Source organism: Ranitomeya variabilis, chromosome 1, assembly GCF_051348905.1.
Source record: "Ranitomeya variabilis isolate aRanVar5 chromosome 1, aRanVar5.hap1, whole genome shotgun sequence".
NCBI lineage: Eukaryota > Metazoa > Chordata > Amphibia > Anura > Dendrobatidae > Ranitomeya > Ranitomeya variabilis.
Window position 1 is genome coordinate 408349005 of NC_135232.1, and position 26983 is coordinate 408375987.

Below are 26983 nucleotides of genomic sequence, written 5' to 3' on the forward strand. Positions count from 1 at the left end.
AGCAGCAAAAAAAAGCAGCAAAAAAGTCCTGTGTGAACGTACCCTTAATGTACCTAGAAATGTAGCTGCAGGCAATCTGGCAGATATAGTGTGTGAGTCTGCCTGAAAACTGTATGTGATTCAGCTATGAAGGAGGATTGCCGCGCTTACAACAGGTTACAGCGTGGCTGCTGTAGTGGGACTAATGAGTCTTAGACCTTTTAGGACAGTCTGCCCAATCCGGTGCCCCACTTAGTGACAATTTACAGTGTTATGCTGAACAGATGGATGGACACTCTGGGTGGTCCCTAGTGTGGGCACTTACTTGTTGATCGGCTGGGAGGCGTGCGGTGTGGTCCTCTGAGGGACGATGAAACTCGGGTAATCTTTAGCAACTTGATATCAAATAGTCAGATGCTGGGGAGCGTCCTCCCAATGCGAACAAAGCCCCCGTTGCAACGCTGGATAGCGCATCGGTTTGCCTCAGGCAATGGCGCCACTGTGAATGAGCGTGGTGAGCGGGGGGCGTGGCTGAAACAGTGATGTCACCTGTCCGTGAATGACGGACATATGCATGGACCAACCCGATATTTTTGAAATGGAGGCAACAGGAGGTGGCAAGAGTTTGGACATGCGGTTTGAAGGACAGGGCAGAGTCGAGAGTTACCCCGAGGCAGCGGATTTCAGGTGCGGGAGAGAGCATGATGCCATTTACCACAATAGATAGATCAGGTAGGGGGGATACGCGAGATGGGGGAAATATGATGAGCTCGGTTTTATCTACGTTGAGTTTTAGGAAGCGAGAGGTGAAGAAGGAGGGATTCTGGACAGCAGAGAGGTGACATCTGGGCCAGAGAGGTAGATCTGAGTGTCGTCCGCATACAGGCGGTACTAGAAGCCATGGGACTTTATGAGTTGTCCTAGGCAAAGGGTATAGATGAAAAAAAGTAGGGGCCCCAGGACAGAGCCTTGAGGGACTACAACAGAGAGAGGGCGGGATGAGGAGGTAGTGTGGGAGTGGGAAACACTAAATGTGCGGTCGGAAAGGTATGAGGCAATCCAGGACAGGGCAAGGTCTTTGATGCCAAGGGAAGAAAGATTCTGTAGCAGTAGGCAGTGGTCTACTATGTCAAAGGCAGAGGACAGGCTGACAAGGAGGAGGAGGATGGAGAACTGTCTGTTAGCTTTGGCTGGGGTAAGTTATTAGAAATTTTGGTCAGGGCAGTTTCGGTAGAGTGGTGGGGTCGGAAGCCAGATTGGAGGTTGTCAAGGAGAGAGTTAGATGAGAGGTGGGAGGAAAGTTGTAAATGGACATGCTGCTCAAGGAGTTTTGAAGCAAACAGGATAAGTGATATGGGGTGATGGCTGGGCATAGCAGTTGGGTCAAGGTTAGTTTTTTGAGGATGGGTGTGATGGTGGCATGTTTGAAGGCAGAGGGGAAGGTACCAGAAGATAGCGATAGGTTGAAGACATGGGTTAGGGCTGGAATTAGCATGTTAGTGAGGTCCTATATTGAAATTTAAGTAAGACTGTTTAGCTGGCCAATAATTAAAAAGTCAATATGATAAATAAATACTATTTCTAGTATGCCTTGTATTTCCAGCACTCTGAATAAAGCCGTGTGTTTCTGGATTCTTGTTGCATTGTCTATAATTATGCACATGTACAATTTATTCTACAGAGCATAGAAATACTTGCACAGATAGACTTTAATATACAGACCAAAAGTTTGGACACACCTTCTCATTTAAAGATTTTTCTGTATTTTCATGACTATGAAAATTGTACATTCACACTGAAGGCATCAAAACTATGAATTAACACATGTGGAATTACATACTTAACAAAAAAGTGTGAAACAACTGTAATTATGTCTTATATTCTAGGTTCTTGAAAGTAGCCACCTATTGCTTTGATGACTGCTTTGCACACTCTTGGCATTCTCTTGATGAGTTTCAAGAGGTAGTCACCGGGAATGGTTTTCACTTCACAGGTGTGCCCTGTCAGGTTTAATAAGTGGGATTTCTTGCCTTATAAATGGGGATGGGACCATCAGTTGTGTTGTGCAGAAGTCTGGTGGATACACAGCTCATAGTCCTACTGAATAGACTGTTAGAATTTGTATTATGGCAAGAAAAAAGTAAGGAAAAATGAGTGGCCATCATTACTTCAAGAAATGAAGGTCAGTCAATCTGAAAAATTGGGAACTTTGAAAGTGTCCCCAAGTGCAGTGGCAAAAACCATCAAGCGCTACAAAGAAACTGGCTCACATGAGGACTGCCCCAGGAAAGGAAGAAGAATAGTCACCTCTGCTTCTGAGGATAAGTTTATCCGAGTCACCAGCCTCAGAAATCGCAGGTTAACAGCAGCTCAGATTAGAGACCGAGTTCTAGAAGCAGACACATCTCTACAACAACTGGTAAGAGGAGACTTTGTGCAGCAGGCCTTCATGGTAAAATAGCTGCTAGGAAACCACTGCTAAGGACAGGCAACAAGCAGGAGAGACTTGTTTGGGCTAAAGAACACAAGGAATGGACATTAGACCAGTGTAAATCTGTGCTTTGGTCTGATGAGTCCAAATTTGAGATCTTTGGTTCCAACCACCGTGTTTTTGTGCGACGCAGAAAAGGTGAACAGATGGACTCTACATGCCTGGTTCCCACCGTGAAGCATGGAGGAGGGGTGCTTTGCTGGGACACTATTGGGGATTTAATTTATTCAAAATTGAAGGCATACTGAACCAGCATGGCTACAACAGCATCTTGCAGCGGCATGCTATTCCATCCGGTTTGTGTTTAGTTGGACCATCATTTATTTTTCAACAGGACAATGACCCCAAACACACCTCCAGGCTGTGTAAGGGCTATTTGATCAAGGAGGAGAGTGATGCGGTGCTACGTTAAATGAACTAGCCTCCACAGTCACCAGACCTTAACCCAATCGAGATGGTTTGGGGTGAGCTGGACCGCAGAGTGAAGGCAAAAGGTCCAACAAGTGGTAAGCATCTCTGGGAACTCCTTCAGGATTACTGGAAGACCATTCCCAGTGATTACCTCTTGAAGCTCATCAAGAGAATGCCAAGAGTGTGCAAAGCAGTCATCAAAGCAAAAGGTGGCTACTTTGAAGAACCTAGAATATAAGACATAATTTCAGTTGTTTCACAGTTTTTTTGTTAAGTATATAATTCCACATGTGTTAGTTCATAGTTTTGATGCCTTCAGTGTGAATGTACCATTTTCATAGTCATGAAAATACAGAAAAATCTTTAAACTTTTGGTCTGTACTGTATACATAAACTTTAATGTGTATAAATATGCGTAGCTACAAAAAAAGATAGAAGAAACCCAAATATAATTGTGATCCTTGATATAACTGAGATCACGATATAATCATCAAGCGTTCACAAAATGAAAAGGACCCCATAGAAGCTATAACTCTCAGACCCTACTATCAGTTCACCATCCTACTAAATACCAAATCCTGCTACAAAGCAATAAAACTGTGACGTGATGATATCATTACCCTCCCAGCTCTCTTCTAATATGTAACACCCGTTACAGGAATACTGTAAAATCCATACGTTGTCAAGCAACACAAAGATGATGTATATGTCCGGCCATTATTACTTTACTTTCAGTCACGAATTAAATGCAAACCTTTCATGCTACGTTTTTTTTCAAAGGCAAAGGCCATTTTACACCCGTGAAGTTCTGTTCACAGTCATCCTGCTACTCTAGATCTGCCACAGGATGGACAATAGCAAAACTTGTTGGATGTTACTGACATAATGTGGTCCATTGGGTTCAGCTAACGTGTCCATCGTTTTACAGACTTACTGACCTTGCTTTTGCAAGACGGCCAGGGTCGTGACAAATGGCTGTACGGTTCCCACACCCTGGTGCCCCACAGATGAAATGTAAAGTCCTTTGTGCTGCATATGCAGCATGCGCAGTGCATATTAGTGCACATCAGTGCATACACTGACACACCGCCTGCATTTGTACACAGGCATACACAACAAAGGATGTTCTAAATAGGATTCGGGTTGACCTCTATGTGCATTCTGAGTGGGGTGCTCACCTACCTAATGAGTATTCATATTCAGATTCTGATCATATACCCTCTTGCGAGGTATCTTTCATTGAATACTTTGGCTTTGTTTGGTGTCAGAATTGTCACGGAATCTGTATAGATACCTGCTGCTGTGGGTGCTAGTTAAAGGTCAGCGCCAGTGTGTTCCATATTATTTTCAACATAGGGTACTTAGTTAACATGATTTTTATTTTAAAAAAAAATGTAAAAACCTTCCCACTACAACTACTATTTTGGGATGGTACTAACCTCTAGTATTAAAACCTTACCATTTGTCAAATGACGTGAATGTAAATAAAGGCTGAGAATGGCCGAGACCCCAACTAATGGAAACCAAGCCATGGGAAGCTATATAAACAATGTCCAGCTCTAAGAAATGTGACATATGGTAACGTTGAGGTTAAGGATGGGACGGGTCGCCTTGATGTGGTGAGGTGGCTTTTACATTTTTTTAAATCAAAATCACATTAACTAAGTAACCTATGTTATGATCATGTAGTATTGCTATTTACCATATTTATTTACCACAGTGTATTAGCGAATTTTGTTTTTATCTTAGGTTTTTTTATGCGTTTTTACAGTGTCATGTGAATGAGGGGTGATCTCACGATCATAACATTTTTAAGAAGAATACGTACTGTTACTGCTTTTATGTAACTGATAAGTGATCAATTATTATTGCCGGAATAAGCTATGTCTACCTATCCATGCCCCTGAATGGAGACCCATATGATGAAATGCTTATATAGTGGAAACCCCACTATGAGGTATATGTGCTCTCACCAGGATATGACAAGGGTAGTCAATATGAGACAACCTCTTGAATTTAATATGCAGTCTGGTTTTATCAAAATGCATTAACAAATCAATTTTATAAAAAGGCATAAAATATTTTTTTTAATACAGCATTCCCCAAAAACTTGGTAGATAATTATAACCTGGATTCGGAAAAATCCTCAAGGTCAATAAGTGCAAATACATACTACAGAACATAAATGAGGGCAGTCTACCAACTGGAATGGGAGCTACACAGGGAAGGCTTCATGCCACCACTGTATTTAGTCTACTGATTAAAGGGGAGTTTCATACTAAGATACTGATTACCACACATATCCCAGTATTAGTCAGCTGGCCGTATGTAAACTGTAGGGGAGCAGGACAGCACAGCTCTATCAGCTGTTTAGTGGCTACCGTTAGTGCAGATGCTATTCAGATGAATAAGAGCTTCTCTGCAGGACTCAGTAGCAGCCACTAAATACTTGAAGGATCTATGCTGTTCATCTCTTCATCGGTGGAGGTGATAGATCCCATTTATTTCATGTTGATGACCTATCCCATGGTGATCAAATAGGTCATCCCATTGGAAGGTTATCAATATCACAGTTGTAAACACTGATTTAATGCTGAGCAAACAATCACTGAAGCAAAATAGGAGGAAGACAGACGAGGATTAAAAATTACTAGAAGAGCCATGTACAAATTTCAACTCCAGTGACCTTACCATGGCCTAGAATCTAGATGAATAACGGGACCGTGGCCCCTTCTCTACATAACATCACTCTTGAACAGGCAATGTGTCATGACATTCAGCACAACCCTGTTTAAGAGCTGGGGTCAGCAGGACATGGCATGAATTTCTATTAGCCAAAACTCTGTTAAAAATTACCCCATAGTGGCTACACAATTTGTGTAAAGGTACCGTCACACTCAGCGACGCTGCAGCGATATAGACAACGAGCCGATCGCTGGAGCGTCGCTGTTTAGGTCGCTGTAGAGACGTCAAACACAGCAGCTCCACAAAGATGCAGGTGTGATCCTGTGACGTAACGGTGACTCACTTATCGTTCTCACAGGTCGTTAGCTCCATGTAAAACATTGCTGGCATCGTTGCTTTTGCTGTCAAACATGACGATACACGCCGACCTGACGACAAAATAAAGTTCTGGACTTCTAGCTCCGACCAGCGATATCACAGCGGGATCCAGATCGCTGCTGCGTGTCAAACACAACGAGATCGCTATCCAGGATGCTGCAACGTCACGGATCGTTGTCATTCTCGTTGTAAAGTTGCTGAGTGTGACGGTACCTTAAGTGGCTGCTTTCATGCAAAGTGAATGAGCAGCAACCTAAATAGTGTAGGTCCGCTACATTATCAGCATAGTGCACCGCCCTTGTCAAATTGAAGCCTTAGGCCAGTTTCAATGGATCATGCTAGGATCAGACGGCCTGACCAGTCAACTGGGCCTCCGATATGAGCATAAACCGCGTTTCTTAGATGTGTGAAACCAGCCTTACACTCTCTCCCAATACATACCAGCCTTTAGCAGTGAACTCTCTCTTTTTTATTACCAACGTAATCATCCCATTGTGGATCCAAACTTGGTTATATCATTAAAATACTATTCCTGGAAATCAAGTTTGTATCAAAGAAACACAGTAGTGTTCTAAGCTGCTTCTAATACAATAAAAGCTGATAATGTGCAAGAAACCTGCAATTTAATTTTGCTAGTAGCTACATACTTGTGATTATTAAGATAAATGACAGAATGATACTAGTAAGTTTATATCACATTAGGGACACTAATGTAATTAGCAAATCGAGGGGAATGTAATGAATGAATTAAGCTTAATGGTAATCGCAGTAATGCATTTTGCTCATCACACTGTAATAGCACAAGTGGAAGGAGAAAGGCCTTAAAAATGATAATAAAAGTAAAAGGTTGCCTCTTGCACAGAAATAAACATACCATGAGCAATTTACTTTATTTCTATATAACAACATGCAGCCACATTCATTCGTGACTTTATTCTTACTTTTATATGTTTAGTTGGCGACTAAGCAACCTATCTAAAGCTTGTCATACACAGGAGAAGCCAACAGGGGGCCAACTCTTCCCTGTTAGCAGATTTTTTTGGGGAAGAGGGATCGGGCAATTGGATTTCAATTTGCTTTTCTTCTTTTAGCAGGAGGTGGCATTTTTCTATAAGTCACTTATTCTTTTCTCCACAATGGAATAAACATTATTTTTTATAAAAGAATGGGAAGAAATAGCATTTAGAGAAAATGAATGGTCAGTTGACAGATAATTCAAGTGTATGTTATCCTCACAAAAAACCAAAGCAAGTACAAAACGGAATCCTAGACCAAGGAAAAACCAAAAACACAAGGATCCCTAAAATATAACTTTTAATAAATAAAGCTAAAAACCTCTTTGTTCCAAATTTGAAGACATTAATATAAATTAACAAAAATTAACACAGGAATACACCAGATGTGGACTATCTGACCCTGTCAGGTGCCCTAATACTGATCGCTACCTGCCTGTGGAGGTTGTTTTTTTCTTGTATGTTATCCTCCCTAGAACTTAAAGGGGTTGTCGGTGCAAAAGGTGCTCCTTACCTGGGTTTTGGATTCTGGAAAAATAAAAAAAAAATAATCCTATTCACCTGCTGTCACCCTCTATGCCACTCCGTGATCTGGCCTGGCACCAGAAGTGATGACTGTGCCTTTCAACTAGCCACAGAACCACTGCAGAGGTCAAGTCACCTGACCGCTGCAAGTCCTGTTACAAGCCACAGCAGCCCTGTGGCTGGCTGAACTGTGGCATCATCATTTCATCTACGCTGGATCCAGGGAGGTGATAGCAGGTTCATATGATTGATGTAGGGTTTTTATGCAGGATCCATCAACCAGATAAAGGGTACTTCTTGAAAGGATTGCCTTTTTAAGATATACATGAGAAATGTGAGACATTTTCAGTGCTTACCAGGAAGAATGATATAGTGTCCAGCTGATCACCCCCTTATTCAATTGACATCATAATATTTTCGAGAAAAGCCACAAAGCAAGTTTGGTAAGAACATTTAGTTCCAAACGCATAGGTTTCTATCCTATCACGCTCTTATGTCTGTCTGTAGGCCAATTTTATGTGGAAAAAAAATAAAAAAGATATCTATTGATTTAAATTGAGGGATTGAGTTGTGGATTTTCTCCTTCAACCTCTTTAAGTGCTTTACTATACAAGCTAAAATGAGACGCCTGTAGTCAACATTTATCTTACTACAGAAGTATATTATAATTGATCCTCCAATGTTATACATCATGTCAAGAAATAACAAATTAATACCTCATATTCTTGAGAAAACTTCAGGTTGTCATTAGCTTTCAACCTTTCAATGTGATCTGCAAGCTCCAGAATTGGAATAGGTGGGTGGTTGGCCATGCCTGCAAAGGAAGAAGGAAGACACATGTAGTGGTTGCTGCTCAGATACTCGTATGATGTACAGTTAAAAAGAGCAGAATGATTATTAATGTGCAGGTAGTAAAGATGCTGTATGTGAGAAGCAAGCAGATAAGTTTGGTTACTCAAAGCTGAACATGCTTTGGAGGGATGAGCCTTGATGCATGAGTAGTCACCAAGCATATTCCCAAAGCCAACTCGCCTAGTGTGAAGGACATTATTGTGCAATGAATCATGATGTTAGCTAGGGAAAGGAAAGTGATCACAGTTAGAGCACAGGTAGAGACCCTTTGTTCTGTACTGTATGAAATGGAAATAGCATAAGTGATGAGAAAGTAGTGAACTAAATAGAAAATTAAAGGCTCCTAAAAGAAAAAGAAACCACAAATTTAAATAAAAAAGGACATAATGAATGCAAACTAACTTGAAGAATGGAGGTTAACAGGGTAACCGGCAACACCTGAACCTGAAAAGGAAATGGGGGGTATAAATAAACAATGAATTATGTCATGAAATTCAATGGGTAGCCCAAATCATTTGACCCAAAGCACAAGGAAGTAGCGAAGCAAATAGTTTGGGTCACCCATAAAATGACAATCGGATACCAAGTTAAGAATGTTTTATGGAATGACCAATATGATTTCTGAAAACAGATTATCCATCCAAAATAGAATAAGTAAAGGACATCAACATGCAAAACATTGGAATATATGTAGCATGCACTGTAATTTTGCAGTAATAGTTGCTTTGGGGGGTGAGGGGTAGCGGTATGGCAATTGGGGGCATCAAAATGTTTACACTATCAGTAGATTGCAGTTAGAGGGGTTATAGCGCTGTCTGATAGAGCAAAATATTTCTCTTAAAAATGTCCCCTGAAAAATGCCTACAATCTACCCTAGGTGTAAACATCTTTAGCTAATAAAGATACCTGCAACAAATAGAAGGACAAACACAGAAATGGGGTAACTATTTCAACCTGCCAGCTGCAAACATTTCATGCCTGCCTTAAAATTGCAGTGTATCCTTCCCGAACATATCAGACACTGGTATATACAGAGAGTCGGAAACACTCAACATACGTTTTGCTGACCAAGCATTATGCAAGATGTATTCAGGTATTCAGAAATATCTAAATTTGTAAATGATTTTCGCGCCTAACAAATTTTGTGATCAAATTGTGTCGAACACACAGCTGGCTTGTAGATCTGAATAAGCATACCCCATACTATTATTCTGGACTGGAAAGGAAACACAATGAACTTAGGGAGCTTAAGCTGGATTTTTCGGTAGATCATTAGTTACATTAAAACTGTTTTGTTCCCATTTGGGGGGTTTATGGCTGTCTTGTTAAAGAGAAGAAATTGTAATCTGAAATAAAGCCTTCAACAAATGTGTAAAGCTGTGCAAGTCTAGAAAAAGTGTTATCACTCGCCAACCTTTAAGTACAGTTGGAAAAAGAGTCCATCAAGATCAACCTAATGACTTTGGGGAGCATTTTGGGTGCCATTGCTAAAATGAATGACAATGTCATGTTTTAGGTCCAGATCAAGCACCCCTGTGAATGGGAGTGAGTAGTCAAGAAAAGACAATAAGACTTTAAAAAAAATGGTGGTTGATCAATGTGAAGGATAAAAGAGAACTTGTACAGCGAAAGTAAGAGACAAAGACGTTTAGACCTTTTCTAGCGAATCGTGGGAGAGAGTAATTATCATATAAGGACTGAGTGGTGGTTTGACTAGAGAGGGAGGACACAGAGCCAATCAGTGAGGCGTAGGGGACTGAATTACTGTTCACAGCTGTAAAAAGTAAAAGCCAATTGAAGATGGTGAGCCAATTAGTAGTAGCAATAGTAGAAATTCAATACATCTGAACATATACAAGCCAAAAGATGTACATTCATAGACACATGTACATAATATAGTGACATAGTAAGGCCAGGGTCACACTTTCGAGTACAATACGAGAAACTCGCATGAGTCTCTTGCATCAATACCCAGCACTGCCGCCGGCACTCAGGATCGAAGTATGTAGCTGCATGTATTTCTATGCAGCCGCACGCTCCGGTCCCGAGTGCCAGCGGCAGTGCTGGGCATTGATGCAAGAGACTCGTGCGAGTTTCTCGCATTGCACTCACAATTGTGACCCTGGCCAAATACCAAAAAGTGCCAAACAGAAAACAAAGAGAACATACAGAATGAGGAAAACTGAAGAACAAAGGATTCGTCTACTAAGTTCATAAGGAAAATGAGACATACTGTACGACCGGTCAAAACAGCTAGGACCACCATATTTATTTCTATCATTTGGGTGTACAGTAATTCTTGGTCACCTACACGCCTCTGGTGGTAGTTGGTCTCATATGAGAACAAAGGAATTGGGGCTTGAAATACAGTGTGCCAGATCCATCTCTCTCCTGATGTCATCTGTCAAGGGAAATCTAGGGAGCCCTCAAGAATATTAATTAATTTGTCCTGCCAAAATCAGCTGCCAACTTACTGCATCTATAACCTAGGCCTAGTAACAGCAGTTTCAATGGTTGCATTTGCAAATGAATAGGATTTTATAGGCGGTCCAGCAGCTTCTCTGCCAAATAAGATGTATCTTAAAAGGGTTGTCCAGTCAAAGTTGATAAGTCACTCTGTGTGACTGCAGACATATAAATCCCCCCAGTGCAAGCACTGTGCGCTGCGGGGATTCACCAGTTCTTGAGTCAGGACCGGAGGGTATGTATGAGTTATACATACTCCCGACCAGTGGGCGCGGCCTTACTTCTATACACTTGTGTGGTGATATGCTGCACCCTTTAGTAGGCCACACCCACTGGAAGACCATGTCACTACGTGGGACACAGCCTTTCTCAATACAAGTGTATGGAGCGAGGCCATGTCCTCTAGACCAGTGTTCTGCAACTCCAGTCATCAAGGCCCACCAACAGGTCATGTTTTCAGGATTTCCTTAGCATTGCCAGGGGATAATTGCATCACCTGGGCAATACAAAGGAAATCTTGAAAACTTGATCTGTTGGTGGGACTTGAGTACTCTAGTTGGGGAACACTGCTCTAGACGGCTTCTGCTCAGGTGTATGTATAACGCATGCATATGTATAATGCATACATACCATCTGGTATCAGACTCAGAAATTGGCAAATCCCCGTAGCGTACAGTGTGCTTGGGGGTTTCATAAGTCGGCAGTCACACAGAGTGAGTGCAGAGTTATTGATTTGAATCAGACAACCCCTTTAATATACACCACCCCACTGACTACTTCTCAGATCTTATAAAATCTACATGTACAAATCAGTGTGTGAACAGTGGACAAACAAGACATAATACAATTAAAAAAAAAGTGTGATTAGTATATACTATTGTGCACTAAATGAGGGACTACATGGAAACCACTCTGAAATATCTCTGGCGGCCTACAGTTTTATACAATTAGTATCATGTGCAAGACTAAAAATGAAACAATCTTTAGAATAGTAGGGGCTAAATGTATCACCAAAGATGTTCACGCAAGTATAGCCAAAATGTTAAAGAGAATATAGTGGCAAAACACATTAGGTGGGATCACTTAGAAAAGAGGTTTTATTAGACTGTAGGAGGCTGTTCGCGATTTTGCATGCAGCCAGCTCATCCCATTCACTTGCGGCAGAGCCAGGCACAGCCACAGCCTTGTGTTAAGTCCCCCATACACATTAGATTAATGTTGGATGAACCCGCCAATGAAGAAGAGCTCAGCCTATACTATAATGCGTAAGGCAGCCCCGGACAATTTATTGATGGGGGAGATATTGATCTGGTAAGTCTGATTTCAGACTGCCGTTTCATTTGTTTTCCCGAAAAAAACATATTCTTGCCTTTAATATTTATTATTTAATAGACTTGTCTTAGTGTAATTCTACAACACATGTGTAATTCTATTCCATAATTCTATTTTATTTTTGGCAGTTTAACATAACACATTATTTCTATAGCACTAGCAACATTCTTTTTGGGGTTACTTTTCTTTTTTAATAATGTGATTACTTCACTTGGCTGATTGATATATTTTTGAAATGAATAGACATATTACCCTCTGTGTCAGGTCATTCAGTGCCTTTTAATAACCTGCTGTGTCAGTAAAGATGTTTAATGAAAAGACAGACCGTCTCACCTTCTGAAATATTGATGTAGCCTAATTAGTTATTCTCTCCTAATTAATAAACATGGGAAAGTGCTGAATTTATATATACTCATACATATGGGCTGAGTACTTAAGGATTTATACTAGATGTTAATGTTAGAGCAAACATCTCAAAGTTTCATTGATTAACTAAAAGCTTTCCAGCGGTTTGCAATAATCCATGCTGTAAATTCAGGATACTGCTCATATGAGGCTGCCTTGTACAAATAGGAGCAATGACACCAGTACGTTCCAAGTCATAGGGCCTGATTTATTATTGCATTTGTGCCTATTTTGTCACTTTTTTTGTGTTTTTTATCCTCTTTTTCCCATTGATTTGAATGGTTGAAAAATGCTGTAAAAACACTGAAAGAATTGACATGCTGTTCCCAATATGAGCTTTTTATGAGTCTTTGATGTTGCAGATTTTCTGCCTCATTTCCACAACTATTAAATAAGTTAGGTTACTGGCGTTTTTTCATTGCTTCTTTGAGTGTGGTTTTTACATGCTTTTTTATCGCATTTTTGACACTGCATTTTTGGTCTCTTCTTAGTGTGTTATTTTTTAAATAAAGTGCTTTGCTTTTTATACTTCCTGGTATTTGGCTTTGACAAAAATGTATTGATATAGTCACGTGCAGCTTACCATACATGTGTTTTCGATGCGTTTCCACAATGGAAATGCACTAAAAACGGAGGTGCATTTTTACTTGTGGATTTTCCACATCTAATGTAATTCTATGAGGAAAATCAGCATAAATTGACATGTTGCGGATATGAAACAAGCACCGCAGGTGAGAAAAAAAGAAAACTGGGCATGAGATTTTTATAAATCCCATATACTTTGCTAGAACTGTAAGATGTTCTGTTTTTGACACAAAAAAATCACAAAAAAATCACCAAAAGCTTTATCATGGGAATGTAGCCTAAAAGTTCAAATCTGCAAGGAAGAAAATAGTACCATATGTATTAGGCTCTAACAATTTCATTCACTTTGCTGGTACTGTAGAGTGTAGTGTAGCAGTAATGTTCTTAAAAACACATGGAAAAAAACGGTTAGTCCACTACTCATACAACTTTGCTTCCCCCTTGTAAAATAATAACACTAAGGGCTCATTTCCACTTGCGAGAAACACGTCCGTGTCTCGCATGTGAAAATCAAGCTGTGGCGCCGGCACTCCAGAGCGGAGCGTGCGGCCGCATAGGAACACATGGAGCTGCATGCTCCGCCCCAAAGTGTCGGCGCCACAGCTTGGTTTCCACATGCGAGACACGGACGTGTTTCTCGCAAGTGGAAATGAGCCCTTAGACTCACATCCAGTGTCAGCGGCATTCCAGCGGTTGGCACCGGCTGTCCCGGGGATCCTATGACATTGTTATAGTTGTGTGAAAGTGTGTTTCCCCCTTCCTGATTTCGTACTCTTTTGCATGCTTAAAAGTTTCAGATCACCAAACAAATTTAAATATTAGACAAAGATAACATATGTAAACACAAAATGCAGTTTTTAAAAGAAAGTCTTTATTAGGGGGAAAAAAAACAAACCTACGGGGCCCCGTGTGAAAAAGTGATTGCCCCCTAAACCTAATAACTGGTTGGGCCACTCTTAGCAGCAACAACTGCAATCAAGCGTTTGCAATAACTTACAATTAGTCTTTTACAACACTCTGGAGGAATTTTGGCCCAATCATCTTTGAAGAATTGTTGTAATTCAGCCACATTGGAAGGTTTCTGAGCATGGACCGCCTTTTTACAGTAATGCCACAGCATCTCAATTGGATTAAGGTCAGGACTTTGACTAGGCCACTCCAAAGTCTTAATTTTGTTATTCTTAAGCCATGCAGAGGCGGACTTTGTGATGTGTTTTGGATAATTGTCCTGCTATATAACCCAAGTGAGCTTCATCTTGAGGTCACGAACAGATGGCCAGACATTTTCTTTCAGAATTCTTTGGTAGACAGCAGAATTCATGGTTTCATTTACCACAGCAAGTCTTTCAGGTCATAAAGCAGCAAAACAGCCCCCAGACCATCACACTACCACCACCATATTTTACTATTGGTATGATGTTCCTTTTCTGAAATGCTGTGCTACTTACCAGATATACTGGGACATACACCTTTCAAAAAGTTTAACTTTTGTCTTGTCAGTCCACAGAGTATTCTCCCAAAAGTTTCAAGGATCATCAAGATGTTTTCAGGCAAAACTGAGACGAACCTTTATGTTCTTATTGCTCAGCAGTGGTTTTCATCTTGGAACTCTGCCATGAAGGCCATTTTTGCCCTGTCTCTTTCTTATGGTAAAGTCATGAATACAGACATTAATTGAGGCAAGTGAATTCAGTTCTTTGGATGTTGTTGTGGGGTCTTTTGTGACCTCTTGGATGAGTTGTCACAGCGCTCTTGGGGTAGTGTTGTTCGGCTGGCCACTCCTGGGAAGGTTTACATCTGTTCCATGTTTTTGCCATTTGTGGATAATGGCTCTCACTGTGGTTCGCTGGAGTTCCACAGCTTGAGAAATGGCTTTATAACCTTTTCCAGACTGATAGATCTCAATGACTTTGTTTCTCATTTGATCCAAAATTTCATTGGATCGCGGCAAGCTGTTTAATTTTTGAGGAGCTTTTGGTCTTCTTCAGTTTGTCAAGCCGGTCCAATTTAAGTGATGTCTTGATTGAGAACTTGTATGGCAGTAATCAGGCCTGCGTGTGGCTAGGTAATTTGAACTCAGCTTCCCAAAGATATGACAAAGCACAGTTAATTTATGTTTTAAAGGGGGGTTGGCAATCACTTTTTCACACAGGGCCCTTTAGGTTTAGATTTCTTTTTCCCTTAATAATAAAGACCTTCATTTAAAACTGCTTTTGTGTTTACTTGTGTTATGTTTGTCTAATATTTACATTTATTTGGTGATCTAAAACATTTAAGTGTGACAAACATGCAAAGAATAGGAAATCAGGAAGGGGCAAACACTTTTTCACACAACTGTATGTCACACAGCCTTCAAGCCAATAAGCGGCCACTTTACTCTCCTCACCTTTGAACAAATTACATACATCAGAAGGAAGTAAGAGAGCAGTAGCTCTCACTTCCTCCTGATATATTTGATTAGTCCTAAGGCAGGGCGAGCAAAGCCAGCTTTGATTGGCCACGAAGTTTGAGTGACATAACAATATCACGCAATTCCTGGGAGAGCCGTTACCGACTGCTGGAACCACACTGACACTGAAGTGAGATGTAATTATTTAACAAGGGTGAAACATAGGGATTGAGAATGGGCTGTCCGAGTAGTGGACAACCCCTTTAAGGAGGACCTGTACTTGTGCTAACTATTTTACTGTACTCTAACCTGACTTTTCCTAAAAGCATTAATTTACTATTGGCAGACAACCTATAACCACGTTACTCTTGCCTTCTATGCTATATTATTATCTTTGAAATGCACTGTAGAAAACCTTGCCATACTTGTACAATAATGAAGATATGAATTCTTTAAAGTAAATTAATATGAAATGATCTGTCACATGCAATTATTTCATTTTTTTTGTATGAGTTTTACATGTAATATTACAGGGAATACATGACATATGAACAAATTTTGACAATTTGATAGATTAGTCTTACACATACATGAAGATAGCAAATATATATTTTTTAATATCTCTATTATTAATTGGAGAAAAGATGGATGATCCAAGCTATTTATTTAAACTTTTTTTAGTCCTTCTAGGAAATCTGCAATTTTCAGATTGCCTGTTCTATATACTGCTTGGAGTGTATAGCTAAAATCATGATCTCCTATGCACTTTCATGCACTTTTTATACGATCATGAGACTTAGTTGAAAGGTCCAGCTGTTTTTCATGGAACCAGGTACCTTTCAAGCTTTTTGTTAACTCTGTCCCAACTTTTTTGAGATGTGTTACTTCCATCAATTTCTAATGAAATTTTTTGGAATTGGGGTTATACTATTTATAATATATAATATGCATCATTTGATACGAGCTACCACTTGCAATAAGTACGGTAACAGAACAGAGCTAATCAAAAGACAAAAAGTAGGGTAACATTTCTAAAAAAAATAAAAAAGGTCGTACAATATTCCAGTAGAGGTAATGGTGTTTTGCATCGCTGGTACAGTATGTCTCTTCATACACATCACGGATTATGATCTGAGGAGCACATTTCTACAGGTATACTCATAATTACACCTGACTGATTTACAGCATATAGGAATCTCTGCTACATAGTTTATAACGGAGACCATCACACTTCTCACCTGGTGTTTGAAAGTTAAGACGCCTGAGTTCTACGGGATCAGTGGGATGATGCGATGGGATTTCTTTATTGTTAGGTAAGCTGCTCTTTCTGGACTCAGACTCGGTCCTCTTCCTGTAGATGAAAAAGGATGATAATGTCATAGCTGTAGGCTATGTTCCACATGCGTACAGGTGTTCTAATGATATCGTGCAATGCAATCAAACGTGCAGGATACATGTACTGTTCAAAATGGCAATGTCCTATCTAGAGAAGATGAAATTATTGTACCAAGGTCAAAAGTTGTAGAAAATTAGAGTGATTCTCATTTTCGAAAAGTTGATGGATGAAATTTGGCAAAATATTAGTACATCAGAAGTTAGAATGAGAATCACAGTTATTTGTTTTTCTTACAAATTAAATTTTTGGGCTGAATTGGACACTGTTGCAGTGACAACAGGAAGTGCAGCCGTATCGGTTGGAAACTTTTAATGAGTTTGTCCTATTGTTGTAGATTGACATGCTGACAATATTAGGCAATGTTCACAAGTTGAGTATTTGGTCAGAATTAATTACTCAAAACCAGTAAGGGGTAAAAACGCGTTTGTATTATACTTTTCTTCCTATTTTGGCTTACAAATGCCAATGTAAAATACTGACCAAATACTGAACAAGTGAATTTTAGGAGTCGAGTTCCCGCCGCTGCACAGGTGGAATCTCGAACCATGTCTTCTGCGGTCTCCCATTCTTCTCCAGCCGCAGTGGAGTCTGCTCAGCGGAGACGTCGGTCCCAGCGTCTTGCTCAGTCTCACTCTGTGCATAGGGTTACTGCTGCTTTTCCAGCTTCTGCCATTGAAGCCAGTGCTGGGCAGCGGCGAGCAGACACTTTTGGGACTAAGTCCTGCTTTTCCCCTTCTGAGCATGCCCAGGGCAAGATCTCCCATTGGAGATCGCGGGTCACATGCTCAGATACTGCAGCAGATCCCATTGGTCCTCCAGGAAGGTCCTGAAGGTGCTCAACTTCTGTGGCAGCCTCCCATTGGTTCTTCTGGGAAGGTCCTGTACATGCTGCAGCTATAAAATGTTCGCATGACCACACGGCCATGCACTAGTGTAAACTTGTAAATGTGTGTGTGTTGATGTGTGAAAGTCGTTCATTAATTATCCCCTCCCTTGTGTATGACTGCTCGCGTAAGGTGGATGATTGCTATCTAGCGCCCAACTTAGCCATCAGCACGTAACACACAAAACAGCGTCTAATTGCTGTGACCGCCAGTGCGGCGCTGTGCGCTTTCACAGCGCTTTCCTGACCCAAGCCTGGGTGGTTAGTGGCGTCCGCCAGTGCGGCACCGCATGCACTCTCGTGCATCTTTATTATTATTTCTTTCACTCTGACACCCCAGTTGCGGTGTCGAGCGCAAGAGTTCTATATGAACTCAAATCCTGTGTCTTGGGATTGAGTTCTGAGACTCCTTGCTTGCGCTCTTGGTGCAGTACCGCGGCCCTGTGATGCAACAGGGTTCGCTTCCTTCACACAGGGTGAAGTTAACCCATGTGTGTATCCACATTGTACCGCCATATAGTCCGTCATTACTCAGCAGCAGGTTCCATCTCTGCACGGTGGACCCCGGGCTGCGAACGCACCTTACTCTATCTTTCTTATTATTTGGTGCGTTCCGCTAGCCCTAACAGTGAATGTGGCCTTAGAGATTTAGCCGAGCTGGAAAAGCCAATTAAAACTAATACGGCTGCACTTCATCTTTTCACTAGCAAAGATGGCCACAACCAAACATAAGGTTCCAATACCCCTTTATTAAATTTTAGTATATCATGCTAACTTCTAATTTAATAATATATATGATCATGTTTATGTTAAGGCTTGGAATCCTCATAAATTTTTCCATTTCTAGACATATTAAATACAGAGGAAATATGAACAATATCTCAGTGGTTATCCTATCATCAGATCACTACTAAAGTTGATTAAATGTATAGTATATGTTTTATATAAGGATATTATTTGTCTCTTATGCTAAAAACATGCATTTTTTTGTTTTATTTATTTTTTTAATGCACTGGTTTGGCAGTGGTGGACAAAAGTGATAAGGACGGTGGGCTTGGGGCTCTGTTATAATTTGAAATATGTTAATGCTCTTTTGTCTTTTCCCATGTCTGGAACCAATAAAAATGTTTGAAAACAATGACACTGTTAATTAAGAAAATGCTAATAATATCCAAAAATAGTTACAAAAATGAGTGCTAAAATGTATGTTGGTCTACTAAAAGTCGTCAAAGGTGAAGACTGTGTCACTTAGAATTGTGATTGCCTTTTCGCTACGGACACATCATCCATGCCTTTCCATAACATCAATTTGTTTTTAAAATACACTGAAAAAGACATTTAGTGAATGGAAATGTGAATATTGCATCATGACATTTCCCAGCTATTAGTATATGCTCTCTGTGCCACTTTAGTTTAAAATGTATAACGGATGCCAGTGGCAAAAGTGTCAATTTTTGTTAAGAGACCATTGACACAGAGACAGATGGAGCCCTACAAGTGCATATTAGCTCATTTATGTGTTGTCAGCTCGCTGCGGATTCTAGGTTGTGCGGAGGAGCCAACACCACTGCTTTCTGTAAACATATGGCTAATTGTTTTCTGGACAACATTGACTGAATCCATTGCAAATGATCCTCTGCCTCTGCATGAGCATCAAATCTGCAACCTTTCAGATGAGGCGCCTTGCAATGAGCTGGATCCATGGCTGAGCTGTTTAATGTGTCACAAAAGAACTCATCAGTTTCCTATCTTAATAAAATCTCGTGCCAGTGCCATTTTCAGTGAGCGCTTTCTGCTCACTTTTAGCATAACAAAGACGAGGAGTTTATTACCTATGTAGAGGTATTGGAAACATTTAATTATTTGTAGGTGGTGATATCAGCAAACTGAATACTAATTACAGAAAGTAAGCCCAGGCAAGACAAGCCACACAAGTGAGCTCACAAAGAGAAAATTAATCAATTCGGAGACTTGCAGGCGAGGTCCTCACTCCGAATAACAAAGCAAAATTATTAAGCCTGGTTTTGCAATAAAATAAGAATTCCTAGAAAAATTATCCAGTGTCTCGCACATATGGTGGCCTCATTAACATAATAAAGGCTCCTTCTTGTGGTTTTCAGCTCCAGACATTATGTATCTCACTCTACAAGGTGACAACAAAATGGGTGTTTTGGTCATTATAAGCAAAAATTGCTAAGATTGTAATGTACCTACAAATCCAAAAAGTGTAATGTTCAACCCCTCCTCTACCCACCATGTATGCTCAAAGCTCCTGGTTCCCAAATCTATGACTGGCCCCTTTATGCATCTACAAGAATATGGAACATATCGCTGCACGTTACGCCCACAATAGGCAATCTGTGCCTCTTGTATGATAAGTGCTCTCGATTCCCCACTCGCTCCGAGTCAAATCAAGCACAATTTTCAGAAAATCCTGTACCCCATAAAATCAATTTCTTTATTTGAAAAATTTAAAACCGGTACATGGGATACGCATTTTGAGTGTTACCCTCCTTAATCATTAAAGGGAACCTGTCACCCCAAAATCGAAAGTGAGGTAAGACCACCAGCATCAGGGGCTTATTATCTACAGCATTCTGTAATGCTGTAGATAAGCCCCCAATGTATCGTGAAAAATGAGAAAAAGAGGTTAGATTATACTCACCCAGGGGCGTTCCCGCTGCGGTCCGGTCTGATAGGTGTCGTGGTCCGGTCCGGGGCCTCCCATCTTCTTACGATGGCGTCCTCTTCTTGTCTTCATGCTGTGGCTCCGGCGCAGGCGTACTTTGTCTGCCCTGTTGAGCGCAGAGCAAAGTACTGCAGTGCGCAGGCGCCGGGAAAGGTCAGAGAGGCCCAGCACCTGCGCACTGCAGTACTTTGCCCTCAACAGGGCAGACAAAGTACGCCTGCGCCGAAGCCGCAGCGTGAAGACAAGAAGAGGATGTCATCCTATGAAGATGGGAGGCCCCAGACCGGACTGCGATGCCCATTGGATCGGACCGCCTGCACAGGTGAGTATAATCTAACCTCTTTTTCTCATCTTTCAGGATACACAGGGGGCTTATCTACAGCATTACAGAATGCTGTAGATAAGCCCCTGATACCGGTGGGCTTAGCTCACCTTCGATTTTGGGGGTGACAGGTTCCCTTTAAGGGCTGTAAAATGCTCAAAACATGAATGACATGTACAAATTTAAAACTGTTCAAATAAAGAAATTGATTTTATAGGGTACTGGATTTTCTGAAATTTGTGCTTGACTTGACTTGGAGCCATAGAGGAATCGAGAGCACTTATCATACAAGTGACACAAACTTGACTACTGTTGGCGCAACTTGCAGCGATATGTTCCTTTTTGAAATAAAGAAACTGATTTTATGGAGTGCTGGATTTTCTGAAAACCTTACCCTTATCCATCCACTGCCATACACTGCATACATATGTAATAACTATGTCCATATGTTGGATCTTATTCTCCGCTTTAATTTGTATACTGGGTTAGTGCCACTAAATGGGATTAATCGCATTGTCATACTTATGACACCGCTACTGAATGTGCAAAAGTGCTGCATGCCTCATTTTTTTCCAAAGCCTCCAGTAGCAGTGTGTGGAGTATAATTGTAAAACTATGGCTAAAAGGGTTTAATTAGGAAGGGAGAAGCATTATATTCTTATCAGCCCATGTGGGAGTAATGGTACAGTTAGACAAGCCAACAATTGGCAAACGAAGAAATAAGAGCAATTGTTCCTGATTATCGGCTCGTGTAAAGATACTGGCGATAGCTTGCAAAACACTTGTTCATTGCCTTATTGTTTTATTTAGTTTGCCATAAAAATCCGATTTTCGCTGACTCATAAGAGCAGGCGGCTGCTTAGGCAAAGGACAAAGATCATCTAAAGCACACACAAAGGGTGCATTTACACTGCACAATTATTGAAAACGAGTATCCCTAAGAGCGATGGTTGCCCAACAATCTTGCATTGTAAACAAGCTGCAGACAAAACGCTCATGAGTCAGGTGAAAAACTTTTTAAGCTAGGTTAAATAATCATTGTTCTCGACAGCACATCATCTTCTGTAACCATGGCATATGCTGCCGAGAACAACAATGCCTATGCACACATGCTGATCGTATTTTCATATCGTTACTGCAGTTGGATTCTCTAAACGGGCTACTAAACAACCGCCGAGCAGCAATCATGTAGCCGATTGGCGGTGTTTAACGTCATCAGAGGAACTGAGCTGCAGAAGTGTACAGCAAGAAGGCTTACTTTTTTGGATGAAAGGAAAGTTATGGAAGCCGAATATAATGCTTGTTTACTGTTTTGCATTTTGCTGATATACTATTTGTATATCCTGTATGTGTCCTTTGGTTGTCTTGTATGTAGCTGATAATAGCATGTATTGATATGTTGTATATCTTTTGACATTGTGTATGTTTTTGCAATTTTTCCATGAGTAAATCTATTTATTCTTGCAATTTTTAATCTACCATTACACAGTGGGGTATTCAGCTAAATTTCCTTACTCTGTGTTCACATTGAGTGGCCATAGCCTTCAACCACTAGTAAGGTAAATTATTAATTTTGGTGAAGAACAATTCAGATTTCATAAACACAAACATTTATTTGAAGACTCTATTTATTGGCCTTCAATGTGAATTTAAGCAGATATACTCAATATTGTCTCAGTTCTCACCTGTCCGGCTTACTACTCCATTTTAACGCAGCAACAAAAAAAATGTAAAGTTATTTTAAATAGGTCACAATGGTTCTTAATTATGACAAGCATGGTACTGCTCATAAACCAGACAGGAATTTCCTAAAACCTCTTCCTACCGCATATGTGCTTGTTGAGTAACCCTCCTTTTTTATTTTTCACTAATCAATAGTACACATGAAAATAAGAAACCTTGTAATATATCTTATTATAGAAACCCGCATCCTTCTCCTCCCGGACTGGTCTTTCATTCTGAATATTCTCAATTCACCGGTAAAATATGCATGCGGTGAATACAAACTTTCCCACTGACTGAGATGAGAAGTTGGTGTTCATAAACTTCTATGGAGAACTGTGACTTTCGTTTCAGGAGAACATGCAACAGAATATCTGAATCTAGCTCCTACCTCTACTCCTATTCACAAAATGTTAAAAATGCAAACTTCCATCTTCTTTATTAGTAATGGGAACATTTGTGTTTGCTGAATACAGATTTTACCAATGAACTGAGAGTGAAAGATCAGTCCAGAAGGAGAAAGAAGCAGATTTATCTGATAAAATATATTACACAGTTTCTTATTTTCATTTTTACTATTGATTTATGAAATTAAAACGACGGTTACTCATTAAATACTTACTATAATACTGTAAGTACAATGCTGAGAAGATCAGCTTCTGTTAACTACATAGCCGTAACATGCAATTTATTGTAGCAAGGGCGGTTCATTGATGTTGCAGAGTTCAGACCATTCTCCTCTATGTAGTGAGCATTGGGGGATCAGAATTAAAGGGCTTTTACGGAACTAACTTATATTTTTCCTATGGGCTGAAGAAATAACAGGCAGGTAGTTGCTCACTTCCTGCCTGCTCAGCCTGCCACCTTTCTCTGCCAGCAGGCATGCCTCTTCAAAAGAGCAGAGTGGAAAATAGAAGCCGCTGCTCTGCCGACATGATGTCAGCGGAAGCCACAGAATCTCTCTATGACCGCTCTGTGTTGGCAGAGATCGGCGGCCGGCAGGTAGTTAGCAACTACCTCCCTGTTAGTCCTTAGGCCTATTGTAAAGAAAAAGTGAATTCCTGTTAGTCCTTAGGCCTATTGTAAAGAAAAAGTGAATTAGTCCCATAGTCCCAGATAACTAATTTAATGCTTGGCATGAACCAATAGAATGGACTGCAGTAGCAAAATAGTGGCATTCAGATTTTTAAAGGGAATCTGTCATTAGGTTTATGCTTCCCAATCTGAAGGCATCATACTGTACAATAGGGACAGAGACTTTGATTCCAGCAGTATATCACTTACTAGGCTTATTGCTGTATCTTCGATAACATTACCGATTTACTTACTGCAGTTCTACATGTATTCTTGAGCTTAGCTTTACCCAACTGCAACTTTGGTTGACAGCTTTCTGGTTACGAGTTGACCAGGCAGAAAACTGTAACACAGTTTACGGGAGTGGGTAGACAGAGTTCATGAATATCGAGAACTATTGAAAGATTGCATAGTGACAGAGGTGGTACAAAGAATATGTGGTACCTGTATTCAAACAGTGGTCAAATGCTAAGCATTGACTCATGGAGGAGCTTAGACCAGGAGATCAGAGCTGTATCATAACATCTCACACACCGATAAACCTGCACTAGGCTTTTGTGAGGGTGTTCTCTTTTTCCTATGTTGCTGCCTGATTATTATTGGGCAACTCATGAAGGGAGAAGTACTTCCCCAATAACATCTAATAACATCAATTTTGACTTAAAAACAGTTAACTTATTAGCGATAACTATACTTTTATTGCTAATATCTCCGCAAGTCAAAATTTAAGAAAAGAAAAAAGAAAATGCTTTATTCCTCTTCTCTCTACAGCCACTATTACATTGAGTGCCCAGTTCAACATGAAGTAAGGTTTCTCCTCGTGGAGAGTGACATACCAGCTCTGGCTTGTCAAGGTAAGGAGGCTTATTTGCTGTGCAATGCTCCTCTGGGAAATTTAATATGCAAATTGCCTCTTCAGAGAAAAAGAGGACTTGAACTCTATAGCGCCACCTGTTGGAAGTAGCAATCCTACAAGTCAGCCCGAAACACTGTGTCTGCGAATTGAGATACTGATTTGGCTCTTATCCTAAGTCATATTGCAAGACTCGTTAAAGGGTTGATTGTGAATTGTAGGATCGCTACTTCCAACAAGTGGCACTATAGAGTTCAAGTCCTCTTTTTCTCTGAAGAGACAATTTGCAGTTCTACATGAAAATTTGGTTTAAGGAAAGTCTGGATGCCTTTCTAGAAACAATCTTATATTACAAGTCGCGGGTAGTCAATTCTATGATGGGATATTGAGCCTGTGAAGTAGTCTGATAGCCATTTTTTGATTCGGGAAGGAATTTTTCCCCCAATTTTGGTAAATAACATCTGCCTTACGGAATGTTTTGCTTTCCTCTGGATCTATATGTTCAGTTATATGTTGAATAGGATGGTCTTGTGTCTTCTTTCAACTTTATAGCTATTAAACTGCTTAGCAGAAGCTCATACAGTATCTGAAAGAGCAGAACTGCAGCAGAGAAAACAGGATTTATCAAAACTATAGCAAAAAGCCCAATGAGTGGCACACCTCTGCAATCAGGATCTCTGATCCTAAGTTATGCTTCTCTCAGAGGGACCAGCAAAAAACTGGTCACAGTTTCTTTTTTTTTTATAATGTATGAGAGGTTTGTCTGCTGTTCATTTTATTCTCAAAGAGAAGTTACACTTATACATTCATACAGAAGATATATGGTAATGATGTAATCCAAACAGGTGGTGAGGTATACGAGGGACAAGGACAATAGTGGTGAGCGAGCGTGCTCAGAAAAGGTGTTATTCGATCATGCTCATGTCGTAATCGAGTATGCTCGAAAAAAAATGTTCAAGTCGCCACCGCTGCATGTCTCGTGGCTGTTTGATAGCAGCAACACATGCAGAGATTTCCTGTTTGTTAGGCAATGCCTGCATGTGATGTGGCTGCTGTCAAACTACTGTCAAAACACATGGTTGTGACTCGAGCATTTTTTCGAGCATGCCAAAAATACTCGATTAGGACACGAGCGTGATCGGATAGAACCGTACCCAAGCACGCTCGCTCATCACTAAAGGACAAGTAAAGTACATGCAATAAAGAAAATACAGAAATAGAGCATGAATTTAGGCTGAAACGGGGTCTGCATAAGTCTATGCTGCCCTACATAATGTCTACATATTGTGCTGTTTGGCTCCTTAGCGGTATCAAGGAATACAGTGCACGCATATAGTCCATTGTATTTACCAAGTAGTGCTCCTCTCACTTCTCAATTCTCCCCTTATCAGTGTTTGACGGCTGACTGCTGTATATTCAGATATACAGTAAATGTCTTAAATTCTTAATTAAAGGGAACCTGTAACCCCCAAAATGGAAGTTGAGCTAAGCCCACCGGCATCAGGGGCTTATCTACAGCATTCTGTAATGCTGTAGATAAGCCCCCGATGTATCCTGAAAGATGAGAAAGAGGTTAGATTATACTCACCCAGGGGCGGTCCCGGTGCGGTCCGGTCCGGCACCTCCCATCTTCATAGGATGACGTCCTCTTTTTGTCTTCACGCTGCGGTTCCAGGGCAGGTGTACTTTGTCAGCCCTGTTGAGGACAGAGCAAAGTACTGCAGTGCGCAGGCGCCGGGAAAGGTCAGAGAGGCCCAGCGCCTGCGCACTGCAGTACTTTGCTCTGCCCTCAACAGCAGGCAAAGTACACCTGCGCCGGAGCCACAGCGTGAAGATAAGAAGAGGACGTCATCCTATGAAGATGGTAGGCCCCGGACCGGACCGCGACACCCATCGGATCGGACCACACCGGGACCGCCCCTGGGTGAGTATAATCTAACCTCTTTTTCCCATCTTTCAGGATACATCGGGGCTTATCTACAGCATTACAGAATGCTGTAGATAAGTCCTTGATGCCGGTGGGCTTAGCTCAACTTCCATTTTGGGGGTGACAGGTTCCCTTTAAAAAGTTATTTTATTTGAAATTAAAGGGAATGTGTCAGCAGGATTTCACACCCCAAATCATTTATATGTGTTGCATACACATGTCAGGGGGGTATCGTACACATATCAAGGTCTATACTTGGCATTGGCCTTTCTTGCATAGAATGGAATGAATTTCTTAACCTGTGATATATTATAGCACATTAGGTAAACTTTAACTGTATTTCCATATAACATAGTAGGTGTAAGAATATGAATAACATTAATATGACAAACCAGTACCAAAAAGATGTAGATGCTTGACAGGTACTTGGGGTGCTAGACAAAATCAAGCATGTAGTTGGCCACTGTGGTGTCTTATTAATGCTTTCAACTAGAAATCTGTATAATTGTTTCTTGGCAAAATTTGCATATTCTTTAATTATTATAGGGCAGCATGATTGTATTTTATCAACGTATCATTCATTATACCAGCATTATGTGTTATGTT

The 26983-nt window shown here is 40.6% G+C and overlaps 1 protein-coding gene across 26 annotated transcripts in view; it reads right to left on the minus strand.

The window, feature by feature from the left end:
• The window catches only part of PTPRD (protein tyrosine phosphatase receptor type D), a 2959440-nt gene that overhangs the window by 93774 nt on the left and 2838683 nt on the right, over positions 1-26983 (minus strand). For 9 of the 26 annotated variants that reach the window (XM_077249189.1, XM_077249204.1, XM_077249203.1 and 6 more), the window contains 4 exons: positions 22487-22501; positions 16750-16862; positions 8737-8778; positions 8199-8296 (listed from right to left, as the gene is read on the minus strand). In XM_077249189.1, the coding sequence (XP_077105304.1) occupies positions 8199-8296; positions 8737-8778; positions 16750-16862; positions 22487-22501 (268 nt within the window). The remainder of the gene's footprint in view (positions 1-8198; positions 8297-8736; positions 8779-16749; positions 16863-22486; positions 22502-26983) is intronic. The other 17 variants (XM_077249199.1, XM_077249198.1, XM_077249210.1 and 14 more) reach the window with 5 other exon arrangements.